Raw genomic sequence first — 17,803 nt, 5'->3', positions numbered from 1 at the left:
GAGACATGAAAAGTAGGGAGAGCGAAAGACAAGAACTCAAAGATCTCCAGGTGGACTCTCACATGTTGCGACTACATGTTTTTCAGCAATATAGAAATAACTCCAAACATCTGTGTCTCAAAACACATTCCCAGGAAGCAAGTGAAGGTTAATTGAGGATATAAGTTGGAGAAAGTTCAAATTGAAATATTTCTTTTTACATTCGGCTGTCTTCTGGCTTTTATTTTAGGACAATTTTCTGGTGTTGCATCCAGGTTTTTAGACAGGTTTCTATAGAGATGCATTTCAAAGCCAGGTAAGGTCGGCACATTGTTAGTTTCTCACCTTTCTCAGTCCCCTGAAACTGGGCATATGCTTACTGGAAGATCTCCTAAATATATGGGAGAATAATAGACAAAAGCAGATTTTAAGTCAGAAAAATATGTTTCAGACAAATTCAGAACTCAATATAAAAGACTCAAAAAAAGAGAAGTGGACTAATGCACTCACCCTCTGCCCTCCTCCTGATAGTTATCCAGACCTTCATCGTAGGATTTGGACCGCTCAGTTCTGCTGCCAGTATCAGACTCCAGTAAAGCACTTCTCAGGGACTCTACAGGGATAAGAAGTAGGAAATTATAACCTGATGTATTAGTGCCAATAAGGGTCAAATTAAGCACCTAGAGGTGGCTCCGCTCACCACACACTGAGTTAAGATGATTCATCTGTATTTACTGAGCATGTGAAGGTGGGAGTGCCCCAATTAAAAAAAAAATTGAAAACAACACAACACTTAAGCCAAAAAAATGACATAAAACCCTTCATCCAGCCAACCCAATAATGTTCACCTTGGTCATGTGATAGCTGACGTCGAATGGTGGGGCAAGATGAGCCTGGACTGGAGGGACCTGTAATTATGGATGGTGCGACCGATATCACGGCAGAAGGTGGAATAGAGGCGGCCTCCCGGTCGACACTGGGGCTGACTGGCTCATCTAAGGAGAGGAAAACATTCAGCTTTAGCCAAGAGGTGATATACAAAGATGTAACTTCTATACATTTATGACAGTAGTGTTTCTTAAACTCAGCAATACTGTATTTCCATGAGTGACTCAGAAAGAGAAGAAATGCAGGCCTGCTGTAGTAGGAAAATCTTTGATCTTTCGTCTGTGGGAACAATTAAAAGAGTCTTTATGTGACTCCCATGGCTGACATGCCACAACACAGCTGAGAGTGGGAACAGATCATCTTCTGACATGATTTTTTTTTTTTTTTTTTGAGTGAGAGAAAGAGAGAGAGGGGGAAGTTCTTTACTCTAGAGTACCGCCCACTCCTGGCTCTTCAAGCCAGAAACAGCTCAGAGTACAAAGCTGCTCTCTGCAGCCGAAGGGCTTTTGGAGCTAAATTTGAAAGCAACTGTCCTAATTCCAGCCTGTACCCAACTTTGAAATGGGGCAAAGGAAACGATGTCACCAACTCCCTAAAAGGCGCACGAGGTTCGTCCATGACTCACAAACATTATTTAGTAGTTACAACTTCAAAGTCGTCCATCTTTATCCGCTCTCCAGAAATATAAGATGAGCAGTTTCCTCTGCTGTCAAGTCAATAACATACCCGAAGGATCTAAACTCAAATACACTTTTACATAAGAGGCACAAGTTTATCATGAAGAAAAAACACCGGTTTCTTCAGCTGCAGGTCTGATGTTCACACTCCCCCTGACAGGCCTGGTATCAGGCAGCTTGGCACAGCAACACCTCAGGCCCAGACTGGCCATCACTAACACTTCTTCAAGACATGCTCACTTTCCTTTTCTGTGAAGTGAATCTAAAATGAGAATGTGTAACTACAAAATTTCATTTCCAAGCAAGGGCCATATTCCAGGTACACTGCAAAATAGAGGAACCGTGTCTGTAGATTAGCTGAATAAAAAGTGATAATTTGGGTTGAAGGACCAAATGACCTCACACGATTAAGGCCCAGACCAGTGGGTTTTCAAACAGGTCATTGATGGGGGCCTGGGGATCTGCTCAATCAGGGCACTGTTCTCCTGGGCCAGGGCACCAGTCCCAGAGTGGTGGTGTAGCGGCATCATCGTTGTCACTGCCTGCTTTGTCTGCACCTGTTCAGCCTCCTCAACAACCAACATCACACAGACCGCCACAGGAACAACGGAAACCCTGTTACTTAACCACAAAGTGTGGTGACCTCATTGACACTACATACTATACTGTACTATGGGATTAAAATACTGACATAAATCGCACGCGCGCAAATGATCCGCGTGCGCAGAAATCAAACACCCCCAAGTGCATTTTTTCCCCCCAAGCACTTCTAATTTTTACTGTTTAAAAGAGTAATAGAGGGATCTGGAGCACACATTCATTGAAGTTAACTAGTGATTCAATTTCTAAATAAATGTGTCGCTCCGGCCACAGAGCTCTCGATGGTCAGGCCGAACAACACTGTCCAGACGTGCTGAGTTTGGATCGAAAACATTAATAACCTCGGGTTGGATCAGACCACGGGCTTCTTCTTATTTATTTTTTATTTTTTGCTGCAGTCTGTATGCACAACTCCGCCACTTAATGAACTTAATCCAGCTTCTTTCAAGTTTCAAGTTAAGACACAAAATCACAATGTCATTCAGGGCTGTGTGGTTTGTCCCGTTTGTCCTAGTGATGTTGCCGTACAATTGGCCAATATCCCCAACCAATTATATTGGGGGATACAATGGTGATTGGCATGCCCCCAGGCCCGCCCCCCTTACTGACAAAAACCGCCCCCTAAAAATAATCACTCGTGCGCGAGCAGGGGACAGTTTTCCGCGCAAGGAGAGGAGAGTTTCGCGAGCGAGCAGTCTGCGCGTGCGTGAGCAGGGGAAAGTATTGTGAGCGGACTCTGCGTGCGCGCGAGCTGTTTTTCTCCTCACAGGCTACAATATTGCTCCAGGGGGCAGAGATGCAGGATACAAAATAGCTCGCGAGTGCTTGGAAAAGTGCTCGGGGGAAAAAAATGTGCGTGGGGGTGTTTGATTTCCGCACGCGCGGATCTCATTTGCGCGCGCACGTGCGCGATTTATGTCAATATTCTAATCCCATACTGTACATCCAACTTCAAACTGTCTTATGTCCTTTATTCAATAACATAAACACTGGCCATAACTTTTGTGATCTGTCAATGCCCACGGAGTCTAGAGAAGTGTAACAGAACAAGAGTAACATCTAAATGATTAATGAAGGCTCAGCTTATTAAGATGCTCACATTTAAACACCGGCACAAGGTATTCCTCCTCCTTGAAGGTATTACTCCCATTTATATGAATAAATCAGTCAAAAATTAAAGAACAGATACAAATCAAACATCAGAGCAAATTAACAACAAACAAGGTAAATCTCTACTTTGTAAATCCCTCAAGTGCGTCTGATGGTGCAGGTTTAAGTTGTCTTTAAGCTCAAGACAATATGCAATAAGGCCATAATCAATCCAACCTCTAAACCTGCTGCCATATTTACTGGGTATAAAGTCTGGGTCACAGGAGGAAAACCATTTGAAGATTTCAACCTCGCCCTTCAGGCGTTGCCCTTTAATTATGTCATTCCATATCTTTAGGGAGCTGGTATCATAAGGTTGTTGGGATCTGACAGCAGACTGTATAACTAAGATGCTGACTGTAGATTAAAGGTCTAGAAGTATGAGAACAGGCCTCGGCAGATCTACCTGAGATTTGTGAATTAGAAATACTCTCAGAAGAAATTAAATTTACATACTGTATATAACATATGTGAGATTTATCTAACATTGAAGCAACACTGAATAGATGTAAAAAGACAAGCTGAACTTGGAAACAAACTTCCCTCCCGTAGGTCAACCTAAAACTTGCAGGACTGTCGCTGCTTGTGACCTAGTTCCTAAATACAGTCTACCTGCAAAGTACAAAATGTTTCCTTATGTCCTTTCCAAAACAAAGTAGATCAGCTATCAGAGACAGTTTACTTAAGTTAGAACCACAGCAGTATGCTGACTTTGGACTTTTAGTTTAAAAGTTTCTTTGTGCAATCTGGGACTGACTGCGTCTCTGAAAAAAAAAAAAGAAATCAGCTCACGCATGCAGAGGTAACACAAACATTTAAAACAAATATAAAAATACCTTTGAATAACAGGATATCAACTCTTATAAAGCTCTCCTTCTCTATTTTTCTATTAAGTGGTTTCGTAGTCGGGGAGATCAGTGGATGTAACATCCATCCATAATACATAATACATATAATGAAGAAAGGAAAATAGAGATAGAGTAAAGACAACACAGAGGCATCTAAACATAAAATGTTTCATACTTTTCTGACAATAGATTTAAAACATTTAGGAAATCTGCAGAACTCCTCATCTAATATTCAGTTTAGCCTCCAGCAATGTAACTATAGCAATGTTCTCATCAGGGCAGGCCAATAAACACACAGTTCCTATTAATTATGAATATTTCTCACTGCTGAACAGATTCTCTCTAAGAAGCATAAATTTGCTGAAAATCTGAGCAGTAAAAGGCAGACAACATTTTGAAACGTGTGTGCTGCTGTCTCAAAAACCTGCTAGAAAGCAACTACTGACTAAACATTCTGATAACCTCACAAAGGGTGGGACATTTTTTGAATCTGCACTGCAAAAACGGGCAGAATGTGGATGATGAAACTGTCGTTTTTGAGATGACAACTAATTAATCACCAGGAAATGCATTATGGGACTACTGAAGCATAATGCAATCCATTCAAAATTCAATATATTCCAAAAGGCTTAAGCCATCCTTTACTCTGCCCCAGTTAAGCCAAACATCCCACAAACCCTCCCTGAATGCCACATAACCCAATTAATAACATCTTCCCAGGAAGATTAGTTTATTTGTGAACATCTCTGCAGCACTATATACACGCCAGTGATGAGCTGAATCAGATTAACCATGAAACTATGTGGTCTACAGGCTCAGTCACAGTCATTTTTCCATCCATCTATTTTAAACTGATTTCATTTTGCATCTATGGTGGAAGCCCTTTAATTAGCTCCAGCGTTAGCTCTACCCAGTCTGCCTCATGTTACTACTGCCTGCTGCCGTTGCCATGACAACGTGGGCCGGCAAAAGGCTTACAACTGATTATTTTCTTACCGATGAATGGAATGGAGTCCAGAGACTCGTCCAGGTTGCTGGAGCAGGAGGTGTGACGTTGCTCCCCGAGGCGACGTATGTGTATCTCTCGACGCGCATCGTTGGGGAGCCAGCACGCCACCACATCTGCTGAGGAATCTGCTGTGTCGTCGTTCACAGCCAGGATGTAGGAGGGGTGCCGCAAAGGGCTGGGGTTCTTTCCAGAGGGGGGTTTCTCCCGTAGCACCACGCCGGTCTCCGTGGGGCTGCGCCCGTTGACCTGACTCTGGGAGTCTGGGTGCGGGGGTTTGAGGATGCTCGGCCTCGGAGGCATCTGTTTTGAGGCGGAGCATGAAGAAGACCTGTGTGCTGCCAGCGCTGCTTCTCTCTTCGCCTCGGCAGGCAGCGTGGTTTCTGCCCGCATCCTGTTCTGGCCTTGCTGTTGGGTCGGGTGGCCTGAGAGGTTTCCTTTGGCCGAAACTCTCGGCTCGGCGAAAGAGTGTTCAGCACTTGTGCTCTTTCCAAAATGCGAGGGTCTGTCTGAGAGCATGGGTGAGGAGCGGGTCTGAGGAGAGTCTTGTCCTTTGGAGTAGAGCGAAGGGTTGGGCGGCCCCCTCATGCCGCCGCTGTATCCAGCCGACGGCCTGTGGAGCATCATGGCGTGTCTGGGGACGGCCTGCCTGCTGGGTCTTGTACCTTGGTCTGCCCTTCCATACCCCCTACCCCTTTCGCTGATTCGAGCCAGCTCTGCGGTCTCAACGTAGTCCATGGAGTGTGTCCGAGCTTTGTGCACGAGGCCGTCTTGGGATACGCTTCGAGGGGCCCAGTTCCTGGCGTGGCCCATCCTCTCTGTGCCGCTCATTCGGTCCTGCGAGGCACTGCGTGGAGCAATCTGAAAGTGGGGTGGAGGTCCTTGGTATGATCGTTCATGCGACGTACTCCTCCGTCGTATCCCCTTAGGACCCCAGTCTCCCCGGGGAATGTGATGAGCAGCGTTAAAGGCGGTCTGACCGGTAGCTCGCAAACTGTCCAGCCTCTCCTGGATAGTCCGACTGGCGTGGGAATGGATTCCTTTGTTGTCGATGTACTCTCTGTAGGTCTGGTAAGTGCGCCAATCGATGTTTTGGTGGTTGCCTGGGAAGTGAGGCGGCTGACCTCCGTACGGACCCATCCCTGGACCACCCGGGTAGACGTCGGCTTTCCGAGGGTGAGGATACTGGGCCAGCGACCCGGGTCTCGCCCCTCTGACGAAGACGGGGTCCACGTAATCGATCCTGTGCGCTGGACCCATGCGTCCCAGGTGGGATGCATCGGGAGGAACCACCACAGTCCTCACGCCGTCGTTGCGCATGCACACCGCCATCTGGCTTTTTGGATACGACTGAGGTGGAGGAGGAGATGGGGGCACGGTGATCTCCTTGCGGTACCCATGGTCAGGAGGCGCTGCTGGCGCTCGGCAGACCTGCCCCGCCGAGTCTGTTGCCTGGGCCATGCCCGGAGGCTTACAGTCTACTCTGGGGTAGCATACTTGGGGTGGGTCAGGAATGTGACAGGCATTTCCGCTGTAGCTGCTTTGGCCGCGGATGTAGGCATCCTGGGAGTAGGCCTGGAGACAGAGCGACAAAGCGGTGTTACAATGGATATAGTACAAACTGCATTTGCAAGTGTGTGTAAAATTCAGCATTGTGCTACTAGATGCTTGAAGAGAAGTCAAGCGTGATATTACAAATGCTACTGGATGCATGTGTGTGGGCAGTGCATGTTGCGGAAGAGCGTACGGAGGCGGTTGCAGTTTAGGTGTCAGTGGTCTTCATCTGCTCCTTATTTAGAGTTCTCATGGCTACGTTCACAGTGAAACTACACTAAACAACCCAAAGTACATCGTATTTTTCACTAACAAGAGACCTAAGGTGGTCCCTCAGTGAAACTCTTTGTGGTACGACAGTCGTTCTCCAATATTTCTACCTGTGCTCTCCAAAGAACATTTTGTTACAACCCAACAGCTGTGAAGGAAAAAAAAAAAACTCATCTCTGACAAATGCCTACAACCAGGACCAGATGATGACAAGACGATAGATACAAGGGAAAAGGTGATGATTTGTACCAAATTCATCTGTAGGCTGTACAGTGGCAGTTTCTGCTAAAATTGTGTAACATTCAATACATATGTTAGAAATCAACATATCCAAATAAAACATTATAACATCAAAATGTAGATAATAAACGGTATAAATATGGACAGGTACTCAGTGTTTCCATTTACCCACCTGACCAGGCCAACGGGCTGTTACCATTTTTCTTTGAGTAATCATAAAATCCTTTTTGATGTATAAAAAATTAAAACTAGAGCTTCTTCCACTCCATGAGATGTGCTCTTCTACAGCTCACACTACATGTACCTGCTTTCCTCATAATCGACTGTACCGGTACATACTAAAAGCAAGGAGCGTGTAAAGGTATGAGGACTTTGATCCTTCCACAACCCAGTGTCATATTACAATCTTACATAAAGCTGTGTGAGCACCTGTGATTACACCCGCCAGACGCTGTCCCTCCCTTTGTAAGCATGAGGAAGAGTTCAGAGGTCACCGGCCTTTATCATACTAATGACATATGGCACGGAGGATGAAGAGGGGCGAGGCTTCACCGAGATGCCAGCTGGATGCCAGCTCCAGTGCTCAATCTAACAGGTACTGCAGGCACAGTGCATCGGCCATTTCTAGTCTATTTGATTCACCAACACAGGGCTGACCATTAAACATTAATCCAAGGCAAGTCAATGGCAATGATGTAAAACAAGATGACCACATCTCACAATGACGGTTCTGACATGCATGACATATGCAAAAATGAGACGGCAAACACAACATGTCAACGTCAAGTGGCTACCCAGTCTGCTGTTTGCTTACCAGATTAGTAGTTTCCAGAGAAAAAGGCTGCCGTTACAGCAAGTGAAAAACGGGAGCGTTTAGAAATTGAGGGAGAGAGGGTGGAAGAGAAAAGGATGCCAGCAGAGAAAAATCCACACATTGCAAAAAACAGAGCAGATTCAGAGAGGACACAACGTTTAACAGCCACAGCATTGCCTGGGCTTGACATGCTAAAAATACACTGGAGCTGCAGCAGCAGTACAGAGGGATGAAGAAGCAGAGATGTAGCAGGGGTTGCCACGTTACAACCTGCCTGTGCCAGTCTGTTCTGTGTGAGGTGGCAAGAGCAGAGGCTCGCCTCCCGTGCTGCTGTTATATCTCCATGGTTTTATCCATCTTCAGCCAGAATATTACGCTAACTGAACAAGGTGCCTCCAGTCTATGTCTCTCCCTCTCCCTCCCTCTGCTATTGCTCACATGACAGAAGCAGCAGCTGCTGATTATACATTCAGCTGTGATGGTACCGCTCCCCCTCCCACTCCTTCCTCCTCTCTCCCTTCCCCTCAGCATCAACCTGTTCTAAACACAGGGCGGTCAGCTGATTTTATCTACCGGTTTCAGCTCATCATTCATGCTGTTCCCTTGTTTTTCCCCTGCTCAGTATTTCCTCTGCTTTTCTAGCGTACGGTTCCCTCCCTTTTCTGCTCCATGAATTCACACACTCTCTCTCCGTCTCTCTGCCAAGCAACTGCCGCCTGTCTCCAAGCAGCCAGTGTGTGCTGCCTCCTACAGTGTAAAGTCATCCTGTTAGCATCTCTCATAATCCTCTTGTTCATGTGAAAAGCATTCATCAGTCTGTCTGTCCCCCTGCCTACATTAATAGATAATTGTGTGTGGCTGCTGGACATTTACTATGCAATACCGTCACCGGTGTTATCACTGCACACTTGTAAGATGCAGTACTGTAGATTGGGTACAATGGGAAAAACAATCAGAGAGAGGGAGGACCCAACTGGGCAGAGAGGTGGAGTAACAGTCAACTGGTTATCACATAACAGAATATTCACTGATATTAAGGCCTCAATCGGAAATCATAATATTTTATTTTTCTGTGAAATGACATGTCATTTAGTTAAAGAAACTAAGCTAAATAATCAAGAAAAATGACATGTCATGTTTTGAATAAATCACTGCTTGTATATATTTAGAAGGATGTTATGTTTACACAGAGAGATTACTTGTCTGTTACAACTTAACATACTGATATATAATGCAGTGCTGGATGCCGTACTCCATATTCAATTGTATTAGTTAGCAGATTAACAGCGAGGACTCATCGCAGCCATAAAGAATCCACAAGGGAAAATTTCAGGTAAAGCAAACAGCCTGGCTCTTTTATTACATAATTCATAAACATACTGTCAAATAACAAGAAGCCCTTGGGAGAGGATTCCAGAGAAGCCCGACAAAGCACTTACTGTGATTTGCTATAGATATGGAACAGATGAGTGCACCCTCACTTTGTCCTGAATGTGCAGAATTTATAGGAGCTGCCAACAGCTGCCGGCAGACAGTGTGTTCATTAAAGGTTAATGGTGAGATGTTATGCGCACACATGTGTGAGGGGCTTCTATCTGCACCTGTCTTCGTTTTGGGGACATGCGATGCTCACAATAGTTTTATAAAAGAGGCAAATATAGGGACCAGGAAAGATGACCAACTTCTTGGGCCATCGATATACAATAGACTATTAATGCCAAATATCTGAATACCAACTTGTATGGATGAATGTTGACATTTGTAATTTGACATTTGATGTAAGGATAATTATTCAAAAACATTTTATTTATTGTGGCATAACCACATTAAAACCCTTTTACTAGCTAGACTAAACAACTAGAAATGACACATTTGTGCAAACTTCACACCAGAATTTGAAGCTTAATGGTGCATTGCAATGACTTTGTATAAAGGAAGGTAAGGTAATTTCATTTGTATAGCCCGTTTATACGAGCAGTTTGTCTCAAAGGGCTTTACACAGCATCATGTCAACATCCTCTGCCCTTAGACCCTCACATCGACTGAGGAAAAACTCCCAAGAAACCCCTTAACAGGGATAAAACGGGATAAACCTCAGGGTGAGCAACAGAGGAGGTGTGTGATATGGGAAAAGTTGGAGATGGTTAACTAGAGCTGATGAAGGCAGCTTCTGGTGGGATTTTACTGCACTGGCAAACTGTCTTCTTATAAGTAGAATTTGATTTCATTTGACATAAAAAGGATATCTATGTATGACAAAATTCCCAGTTGGGTTTTAATTTAGATTATGAAACTTGGACCACAGCACACATATTGTACATACTGACCAATGGACAAGCATAAACTAAAAATTTAGTTTGCTCTTATTATCACTTGAAGTAATCATGTTTTTTCTGACACCTGACATGCAATATTAATTGTTTTCTTTGACATTTAAGTAATCATGGAGAATGGGGATTCAGATTTAGCAATACTGAATCATCGCTTTAACAATCAGGATGTAGAAACATTGTGAGGAAACATGACAAGAAAGAGGTCACAGCCGTGGGAAAGTTGGTTTCATCCTTCATCAGGACATCATGCCCGTAAACTGTGTTTTTTTTACCTGAGAAAAGATTTGCAATACTTTACCACTCTCTTTATTCACCTGACCTGACACTGCGTGGCTTTTTTCTTTTCCCCAAAAATTAGATCTCCCTCAATGTCTGCTCCAGAAGAGAAGAACGACAGAGCTTCTGAGACAGCTAATAGACCTGCTGCACTGCTTTGATCAGTGAAAGACCAGAACACAGTGGTGTGTAGCTGGAGAAGGGAAATATACTAAAAGGAGAAAGAAACTGAAATGTGAGTTTTATTCAACAAATTGAATTACAGCTTTTGTATCCTTATCTAATAGTCATGCCTCATTTGTTGCCCGATACGTCTGTATATGAATTTCTGGTGGCTTTTACTACTTCAATTAGGCCATTTCAGCAGCAGTGTCAGCAGCAGTTTTGGAGGACAGAGATGCTGCTCTGGCCTGATTAGGAGGCCTAGATAGAGAGAGCTCTGATGGGATAGGCAGGCTGCCTGCATCTTATGACTACTGTCCCAACATGAACACCTTAAAACTAGAGCAGCTCCAGTTTAAAGCACCAGGCTCAGCACGGGTGGTAAAAGTATAAAGTTTAATCTCCTTGAAAAACAGGAGAGTGAAGAGAAACTTACCAGCTGAAGTATATCCTCATCTTTTGGCATCACGCAAAGTTCTAGAAAGTCACCGCTGTTAGGAAACAAAGGACAAACTTAAAATAGGAAAACAAAACACCAACCGACCAAGAACCAAATCAAAAATCACACTAAAACTCACCTGTCTTGAATCAAGGATATAACCTCACAATAGGCTTTCCCAATGATGCTTGCTCCATTCACCTTTACTATGCGATCACCTGATAGGCAATAAAGAAAAAAACAGTAGTAATGATGTTGGTGGTGACAGTGAGAGGCAGCAAAAGACTGTAAGCTATTTGTCTTTGTAAAAAAAAAAAGATTCCATGCTCATGACAAAAAAAGGAAGTGCGCCATCAGACAGATGGTGAAATTGATCAAATAGCCTGAAGTCAGTCACCTAATGTTGAGGTTTCCAGTAATTATATTAAAAGCTTAGCAGGTATCAAATAAAGGAGCAGGAAGAAAGAGATTTTCCCTACAACCACGTGTCTGTGCTAATGTTTTGTTTAACAACAAGAATAGTTTCAGGCCACTGGTGAAAACTGCTCCTCGCAACACTCAAACATGAGTGAAGCAACTCAGGGGGGAAGTTTTCTGTCCTAGTATGATATCATTTACAGGAATAGGACTGCATGGTTGTAATGTTATGACATCTGAATTCTTAGGCTCCCAATCAGTCGCAAATAGGTTTTGGTTAATGAAAGAGACTGATGGTTGTTTTAGTTTTATTACCTGTGCAAAGCCCAGCTCCATGAGCAGGGCCTCCTTCTTTGACTTGCTTCACAAAAATGGTGTCCATCGGTTCTAGCCTATTCCGCGGTCTCCCTGATAGTAGAGACAGAAATATCAGTTACAACCAGAACACAATGTCACACATCACAGTCAGTCTTTTCTGTTTTGTTTTTTTCCTGGTTTCCAACATACCAAATAAAGACTTCCTTTGGCAAAGTGCCATCGCTTAATTTACAAAATATCCCAAGGCCCAAGCTCCTAAACCTATCATTGAGTACCAGACAGTAAATTGTTTCATGACATTCATGTGAGAGGAGAGAATGGCTATGTATGAAAATGAAAAGAAACTGGGAGGTTTGTCACAAGATTTGGAGGCAGAGTGAATCAACATTATGACAGCAGAGCAGGATGTGTCCTGGCCAGTGCTTGCCCACATTGCAACAGTTTTGAATAGTCATGATCATTAATTGGCTCAGAGAAGAAGAAAAAACTCAATAGGGGGAAATTGTGTGGTTTTGGAAAGGAGGATAAAAGCAGCTAAAGAAAGGAAAACCTGTTTGCTCATGCTGCTCTTGTCTCCTAGCAGCTGCATGGCTGCAGAAAAAAAGAAGGAAAGAAAAGAAAAGGGGAGGGTGCGAGAGAGAAAGAGACTAGAGAAGGTAGAGTGACAGTGTGCTCAGCTGCACAACTCCCACTCTTTCCTTATAAACTGAGAAATAGCTCTGGGCATAGCCAAAGAGCAGCTGAAACGCTCCCCTAGTAGTTAACATCCTGGTTGTGAGTCAGTGCACGATGGCTCGCAATCTACACTGGTCAGCATGAGAACAGGCGTGATGGTTGAAAAGTAGTTCAAGTTGTTTAAAAACCCTGGCTTGGTCAGTGGAAGAGGTTAAGTATTTTAACTGTCACCAAAACATATGCATTATTGAGAAACTTGACTTTAGGCCCAGTGGCAGTCACAATGTCACCAGTTACTTTTAACTGTTATGTGTACTGGGGAAAAAAAACTACTTGATGTCATTGATTGTTATATCTCTTGAATAAATCATATCAAAGACCTTTTAAATGTTATGATCTCAAACACACTTGTGCTTCGATTTCTTTCTTCCACACATGAGATTTCTCATTCAGAATCACAATCTGGAGACTCACATTACATAACACTGCAACTGGAGTCCAGTACAGCTTCAGCCCAGAGAAAGGCTCCCTCTGGTGGTTTACTATGGTACACTACATCTCCTTTTTCACTATGGAGCCGTTCATGAATTTTTATGAGCCACCTTATTTATTTAAATGTATGCGTACTTATCAACTTAACAAGAAATAACTGTACATCGTGTACAATTGTCCTTTGTGTTGTTACAGTTGTATATATCACTTGAACCAGATTTATCTTTGCTCTGCCACACTGCTCTGGGCAATAAAAATGTCTTCACTCTTTACACTTATTAAGCGCCACCCAACCATAGAAATCAAACTTACTCACACTGTTGGCACTTGGCACGTTACAATCTTTGCACAAACACTCCCCAATAGCTTGGGAAATGTCTGCTTACCAAAGGTTAGAGGTGTAGATTAAGACCAACTTCACCTCTGTATGCTCAGCACTGACACCTTGTTTCATGTGCACATTTTTATTCACTTGGCAAATGAAAAAAAAAGAGATTTAATGGAGAACATGATTTACCTAAACTTCCTATAGCTGGCTCATGTTTATTCCCATTCCCTGTAAAGCTAATGAACGCATCAAACAAATATTGTTGTAGAATAATTTGTGAGTCAAAACCAAATTTACATCAGCAAACAACGCCTATATGTGATGCCACCACTTACAGAAAACGACAAACTGAATAACAGCTGCGATCGAGGTAAAAGACAGTTTTTCAAATTGTGAAAAAGAAAAGGCGTTTAGAGTTGACAAGGGAACATTAGATCACAAGTTCACCTAAACTTGACCCAGGAGTTTTGACAGAAGAGCTTAGTCTTGGGAAGCACCGGACTCTAATACAATAAGTGAATTGATGGTGGTATGACACTGAGGAGGGACAGGGGTGGTTTACTCATAACTCTGATGCAATGTTTCCATGCTTAAATCCATATTTTAGCACATATCACTGTATTCAAACAAATATTCAAACCCAACCTCGCCTCCGAATGATTAGTTGCGTCGGTGGGGAATCAGCACGATGACATCATTGACCTTTCTAGCAAAGCAGGAGGTCTAAATTTTGCTCCCTTTTTTCATGACTAACACTGTAGATTATACAATACATACGGGACGGTTCGAAGTTGTTCATTGAATAGAATATTTTCTTTGGGGATCTTCTTGGATGTGTTTTCGATTACAGCTATGAATTTATACCAATCCCAACACGCCACCTGGGGATCGCATAGGTGCCGCCTTTATATCCTGTTTGAAAATCTGACTCATCGTATGAAAAATCCTTTGATAAATTTTTCCAAGTCTTCAGTCTTCAAAATAATCAAATTCTCAGACGCACACTTAAGACACCCATGGATCGTATGTTTATTATTTTTTAGATGGTATGTAAAGTGCATTTTTATTGTGTTGATTTACTTTATGAATTAACAAAACTGCATTAGAAGTATTAAGGGTATGAGAGTGCAGCTCACTTATTCCTCATTTTGCTTTCTGCCTGTTGTAAACAGTGTGGTATTGTGACCAGTCTATCTTAGCCCGGACTGAAATCGAACCAGGTTGTCTTTTTCTTTTTCTTCAGTTCTGGTCTCATGCCTTCAAGCTCCTGTGTCCAGCATTATGCAACAGGCAGGACTTTTTAATATTCTCTCTGCTTGCTCAGTCCGAACGGCAGGGTTCCTCACAAAAAAAAAAAAGTCTGTCTTCTTCAGTGTTTCTGTTTTTGGATGAAACATAAACGGTGACTACTTTATTAGGAGCTGGCTCTTGTATACTGTTTATGAAGGTTAAACTGTGACCGGTGAGCAATCTCTGTGTAGGCTTTCCAGCACTTCCTTGTTGATGCATGACTCAGAAAGGGGATCACAGAATGAGGATTAAAAAACTGGAGTCGAGTCAAGACATTAAAGTCATCTGCTATTCAGAGCAGTCACTATCAGGAGAGACAGCTATGTGTATCCAGTGATATTTAACTGCATTTCAGTGCGTCTGTGTGCATCTATCTACACCACTCAGCGGGTACATGCATCACATACGGTCCATTCAGGATTTTAATTGGATGAAAGCAATAATTATCATTAGCACAGCACTGGAAACTAATTCAAGCATGTGTTGGCGAGTATGTGCACGTGACTGTGCACTCTGCTTTCTAATGAATGGCGTCTCCGTGTCATACTACATGATCTGCTGCACCGTTCCACTTCATTAACCCACATCTATAGCAGTGTTACATCAATACTGTGCTGTAACACAATATTACTTTACTTCATTTAGTATTTTAGTCATAGTATTTTTGTGTTTGTTGTTAAAACATAATAGTGAGCGGAGACAGTAACCACAGTTCTCCGTCTGTGAGAACAGTTTTTAACAAGCTACTATGAGGCCTCGGCAGTATCAGTTAATTCAGTCAAGTGAGTATTTCTAAAAGTTTGACTCTTTTTAGTATGAAATTTACTCCGTGCTACCATCCCGTTAGCCTCGTAAACCAGCCTCTCGCGGAAATGCATTTCATTTAATTTCTCGGGAGAGTCTGGCCTCATTCCCCCTGTAGCCTAAGCGTTTGGGGTGGGCGGGAGCTGGGCTGGAGTAGTAGCGTTGACAGACAACCCCATTCAGCCAATCAACAAGTTGGTGTAGTGACGGGGCTTTGCACCAGTCGGTCCCTGATTGGCCAACGTGCTGTGTCAATCACAGCGGCGACGCTGATTGGCTCGGCCTTCTGAGAGTTTCAGGCCAAACGTTTACAGCGGGGATGAGGCCAGACTCTCCCTCAGAAATGAAATGAATTGCATTTCCAGGAGAGGCTGGTTTACGAGGCTAGCTACCGTCCCGTCCCTTCAGTAAAGCTCACAAAGCCAACACCATCTAGTGAAACTTTTCTGATATAGTCAAATCAAGTTGATGTCTTCCACAGTTTATCTGCTGGACTTTGTTTACTTCTGATAAACTTTGGGATGTTTTTCGCAAAGACCATGAACCTTCACTTTTATTGGAGGCACATAAAGAAAGGATCTTGAAAGGGAGCCAGAGCAATGATTACAGTGTAAGTGATTAAACTGTCTCAGTCTAAACACAGGCACCTGACTGTCCCTTTAAGAGAAAGTTGAACAAACTGTAATCACTACTCCCTAGTCATTTATATAGGCAGTTAAAAATCTTGTCCTACTAGACAAGCACTTTCAAAACCCAACCAGGTTAGGAATGTTGAAAGTTGATTTATAGGATGTTTAGTTGTCCCTACTGCATATCAATTACTTCCTCAATATGTGTGGGATGAAGCATCATGTTGCTTTTCTACCATAACTATCCTTTCTGAGGAATCCTCTAATGGAATTACTGATTTCCATCTGGACAATTTCCAGTCACAGCAACCTCCTCATGGTCAACACACGGCAGCAGACAAAACAGAGAGTCGAACTCACAAACAAGCTGCTGAGATACCACCTCACAGTCATCACATCGGGGGATGGGGTAGGCGGCCACACAGCTAACTCAATCAAGGAATGGAGAAATTATAAACGAAGTATGTCTACATGGGGAAACCCAAACAAGTGCATGACATCTTTTGCTTTTTTCATGAAGAATCTCATGCAAAACTTCAAATGTCTTAATTGCTTTCTTGGCAACAATACAGGGTTAGAAATTAAATTCAAATAACTGAAACTGAGTTACATAGTATGAGTAATGGCTTACATGATAAATAGCTTACATGATAATAAAACAGCTTCTCCCATACGTTTAATATTAGGTGTCTACCCGAGAAGATCTCTTATTTGAAGTGAGAAAAACAGAAAGTTAAATATTGAGGCTAACATGAAGAAAGAGGGCCAGACTCACATAACCCGGTAAAAACTGAGGCCGTCTCTTTCTGACAGCTTTCTAATGGTGAGACTGAAAACCAACAAGTCCAACAAAGTGAAACAATATGAAGAGGTGGGTCAGTGCAGGACAGAAACAGGTGGTGCTGACCAAACCTTTCATGCCTCCACAAAGGTCAGTGACACACAGGCGCTACATTGTTCTCATCGCATAAGGAAGCAAAAACAGCCAGAGTGGATGGATTAAGAGTCATTAGGAGTCAGAGGCACTGCTCTGACTCAGCAGTGTTGAAGGGCAAGCATGAAGAAGAAAAGGTGAATTTTTTCTGCTTACCTCTGAGGCCATAATCTTCCTCCTGTAAAAACACAAAAACACCCATGTGACTTCGATGCTTATAATCGCAGCAATGGGGTATAAGGCTTTTTGTTGATTCAGTGTTGTATCTTGCACGACAAACGAACAATACTCAGGTGTATGAAACCCATGACAGCTTCTGACAAGTTTAATAATAACAAAACTGAAGTTTTACCGGGAACAAGTGCATGGTTGATTCTGGTGGGTATACGATGAAGTGCCGCAGGGTGAAGCCGAACCCCTGGGAAGTTCGACGTAGGCGCACGGTTTTAGGTCTTGGCCATGAGAACGGCTCCTCCTCTGTTTGGTTTTGCGCCGCAGGAGAATCAGCCAAGTTTCTCCACTCTGGACAGTCATTCTGCAGGAAAAGGAAGGTGGGAGAACAATTTCAGCTACTCCTAATTTCACTTTTACACACCCACACAGAGAGATTTCTGCTAAAAGTGTAGCTATGAAATCTTGAAATTGAAAGTAAAGATTCTGGAAAACCCCAAATGCTACAAT

At 43.1% G+C, this 17,803-nt stretch overlaps 1 protein-coding gene across 2 annotated transcripts in view; it reads right to left on the bottom strand.

Annotated features, from left to right (window-relative positions):
- arhgap21b (Rho GTPase activating protein 21b) overlaps positions 1-17,803 on the bottom strand; it is a 36,648-nt gene that overhangs the window by 10,632 nt on the left and 8,213 nt on the right. The window contains exons 3-11 of one of the 2 annotated variants that reach the window (XM_085805532.1): positions 17,475-17,657; positions 17,279-17,300; positions 11,968-12,060; positions 11,375-11,453; positions 11,233-11,287; positions 5,138-6,722; positions 828-974; positions 490-592; positions 325-370 (exon numbers count right to left, since the gene is read on the bottom strand). In XM_085805532.1, coding sequence (XP_085661658.1) covers positions 325-370; positions 490-592; positions 828-974; positions 5,138-6,722; positions 11,233-11,287; positions 11,375-11,453; positions 11,968-12,060; positions 17,279-17,300; positions 17,475-17,657 — 2,313 coding nt within the window. Of the gene's footprint in view, positions 1-324; positions 371-489; positions 593-827; positions 975-5,137; positions 6,723-8,025; positions 8,557-11,232; positions 11,288-11,374; positions 11,454-11,967; positions 12,061-17,278; positions 17,301-17,474; positions 17,658-17,803 lie in introns of those variants that run through there. The other variant, XM_085805533.1, reaches the window with a different exon arrangement.

The sequence above is a fragment of the Trachurus japonicus genome, chromosome 17 (genome assembly GCF_045865225.1).
Source record: "Trachurus japonicus isolate A0001 chromosome 17, Traja_1.0".
In the NCBI taxonomy this organism is placed as follows: Eukaryota; Metazoa; Chordata; class Actinopteri; order Carangiformes; family Carangidae; genus Trachurus; species Trachurus japonicus.
Note: the sequence above shows the minus strand (reverse complement) of the source record. Positions and strands in the feature narration are given on the sequence as shown.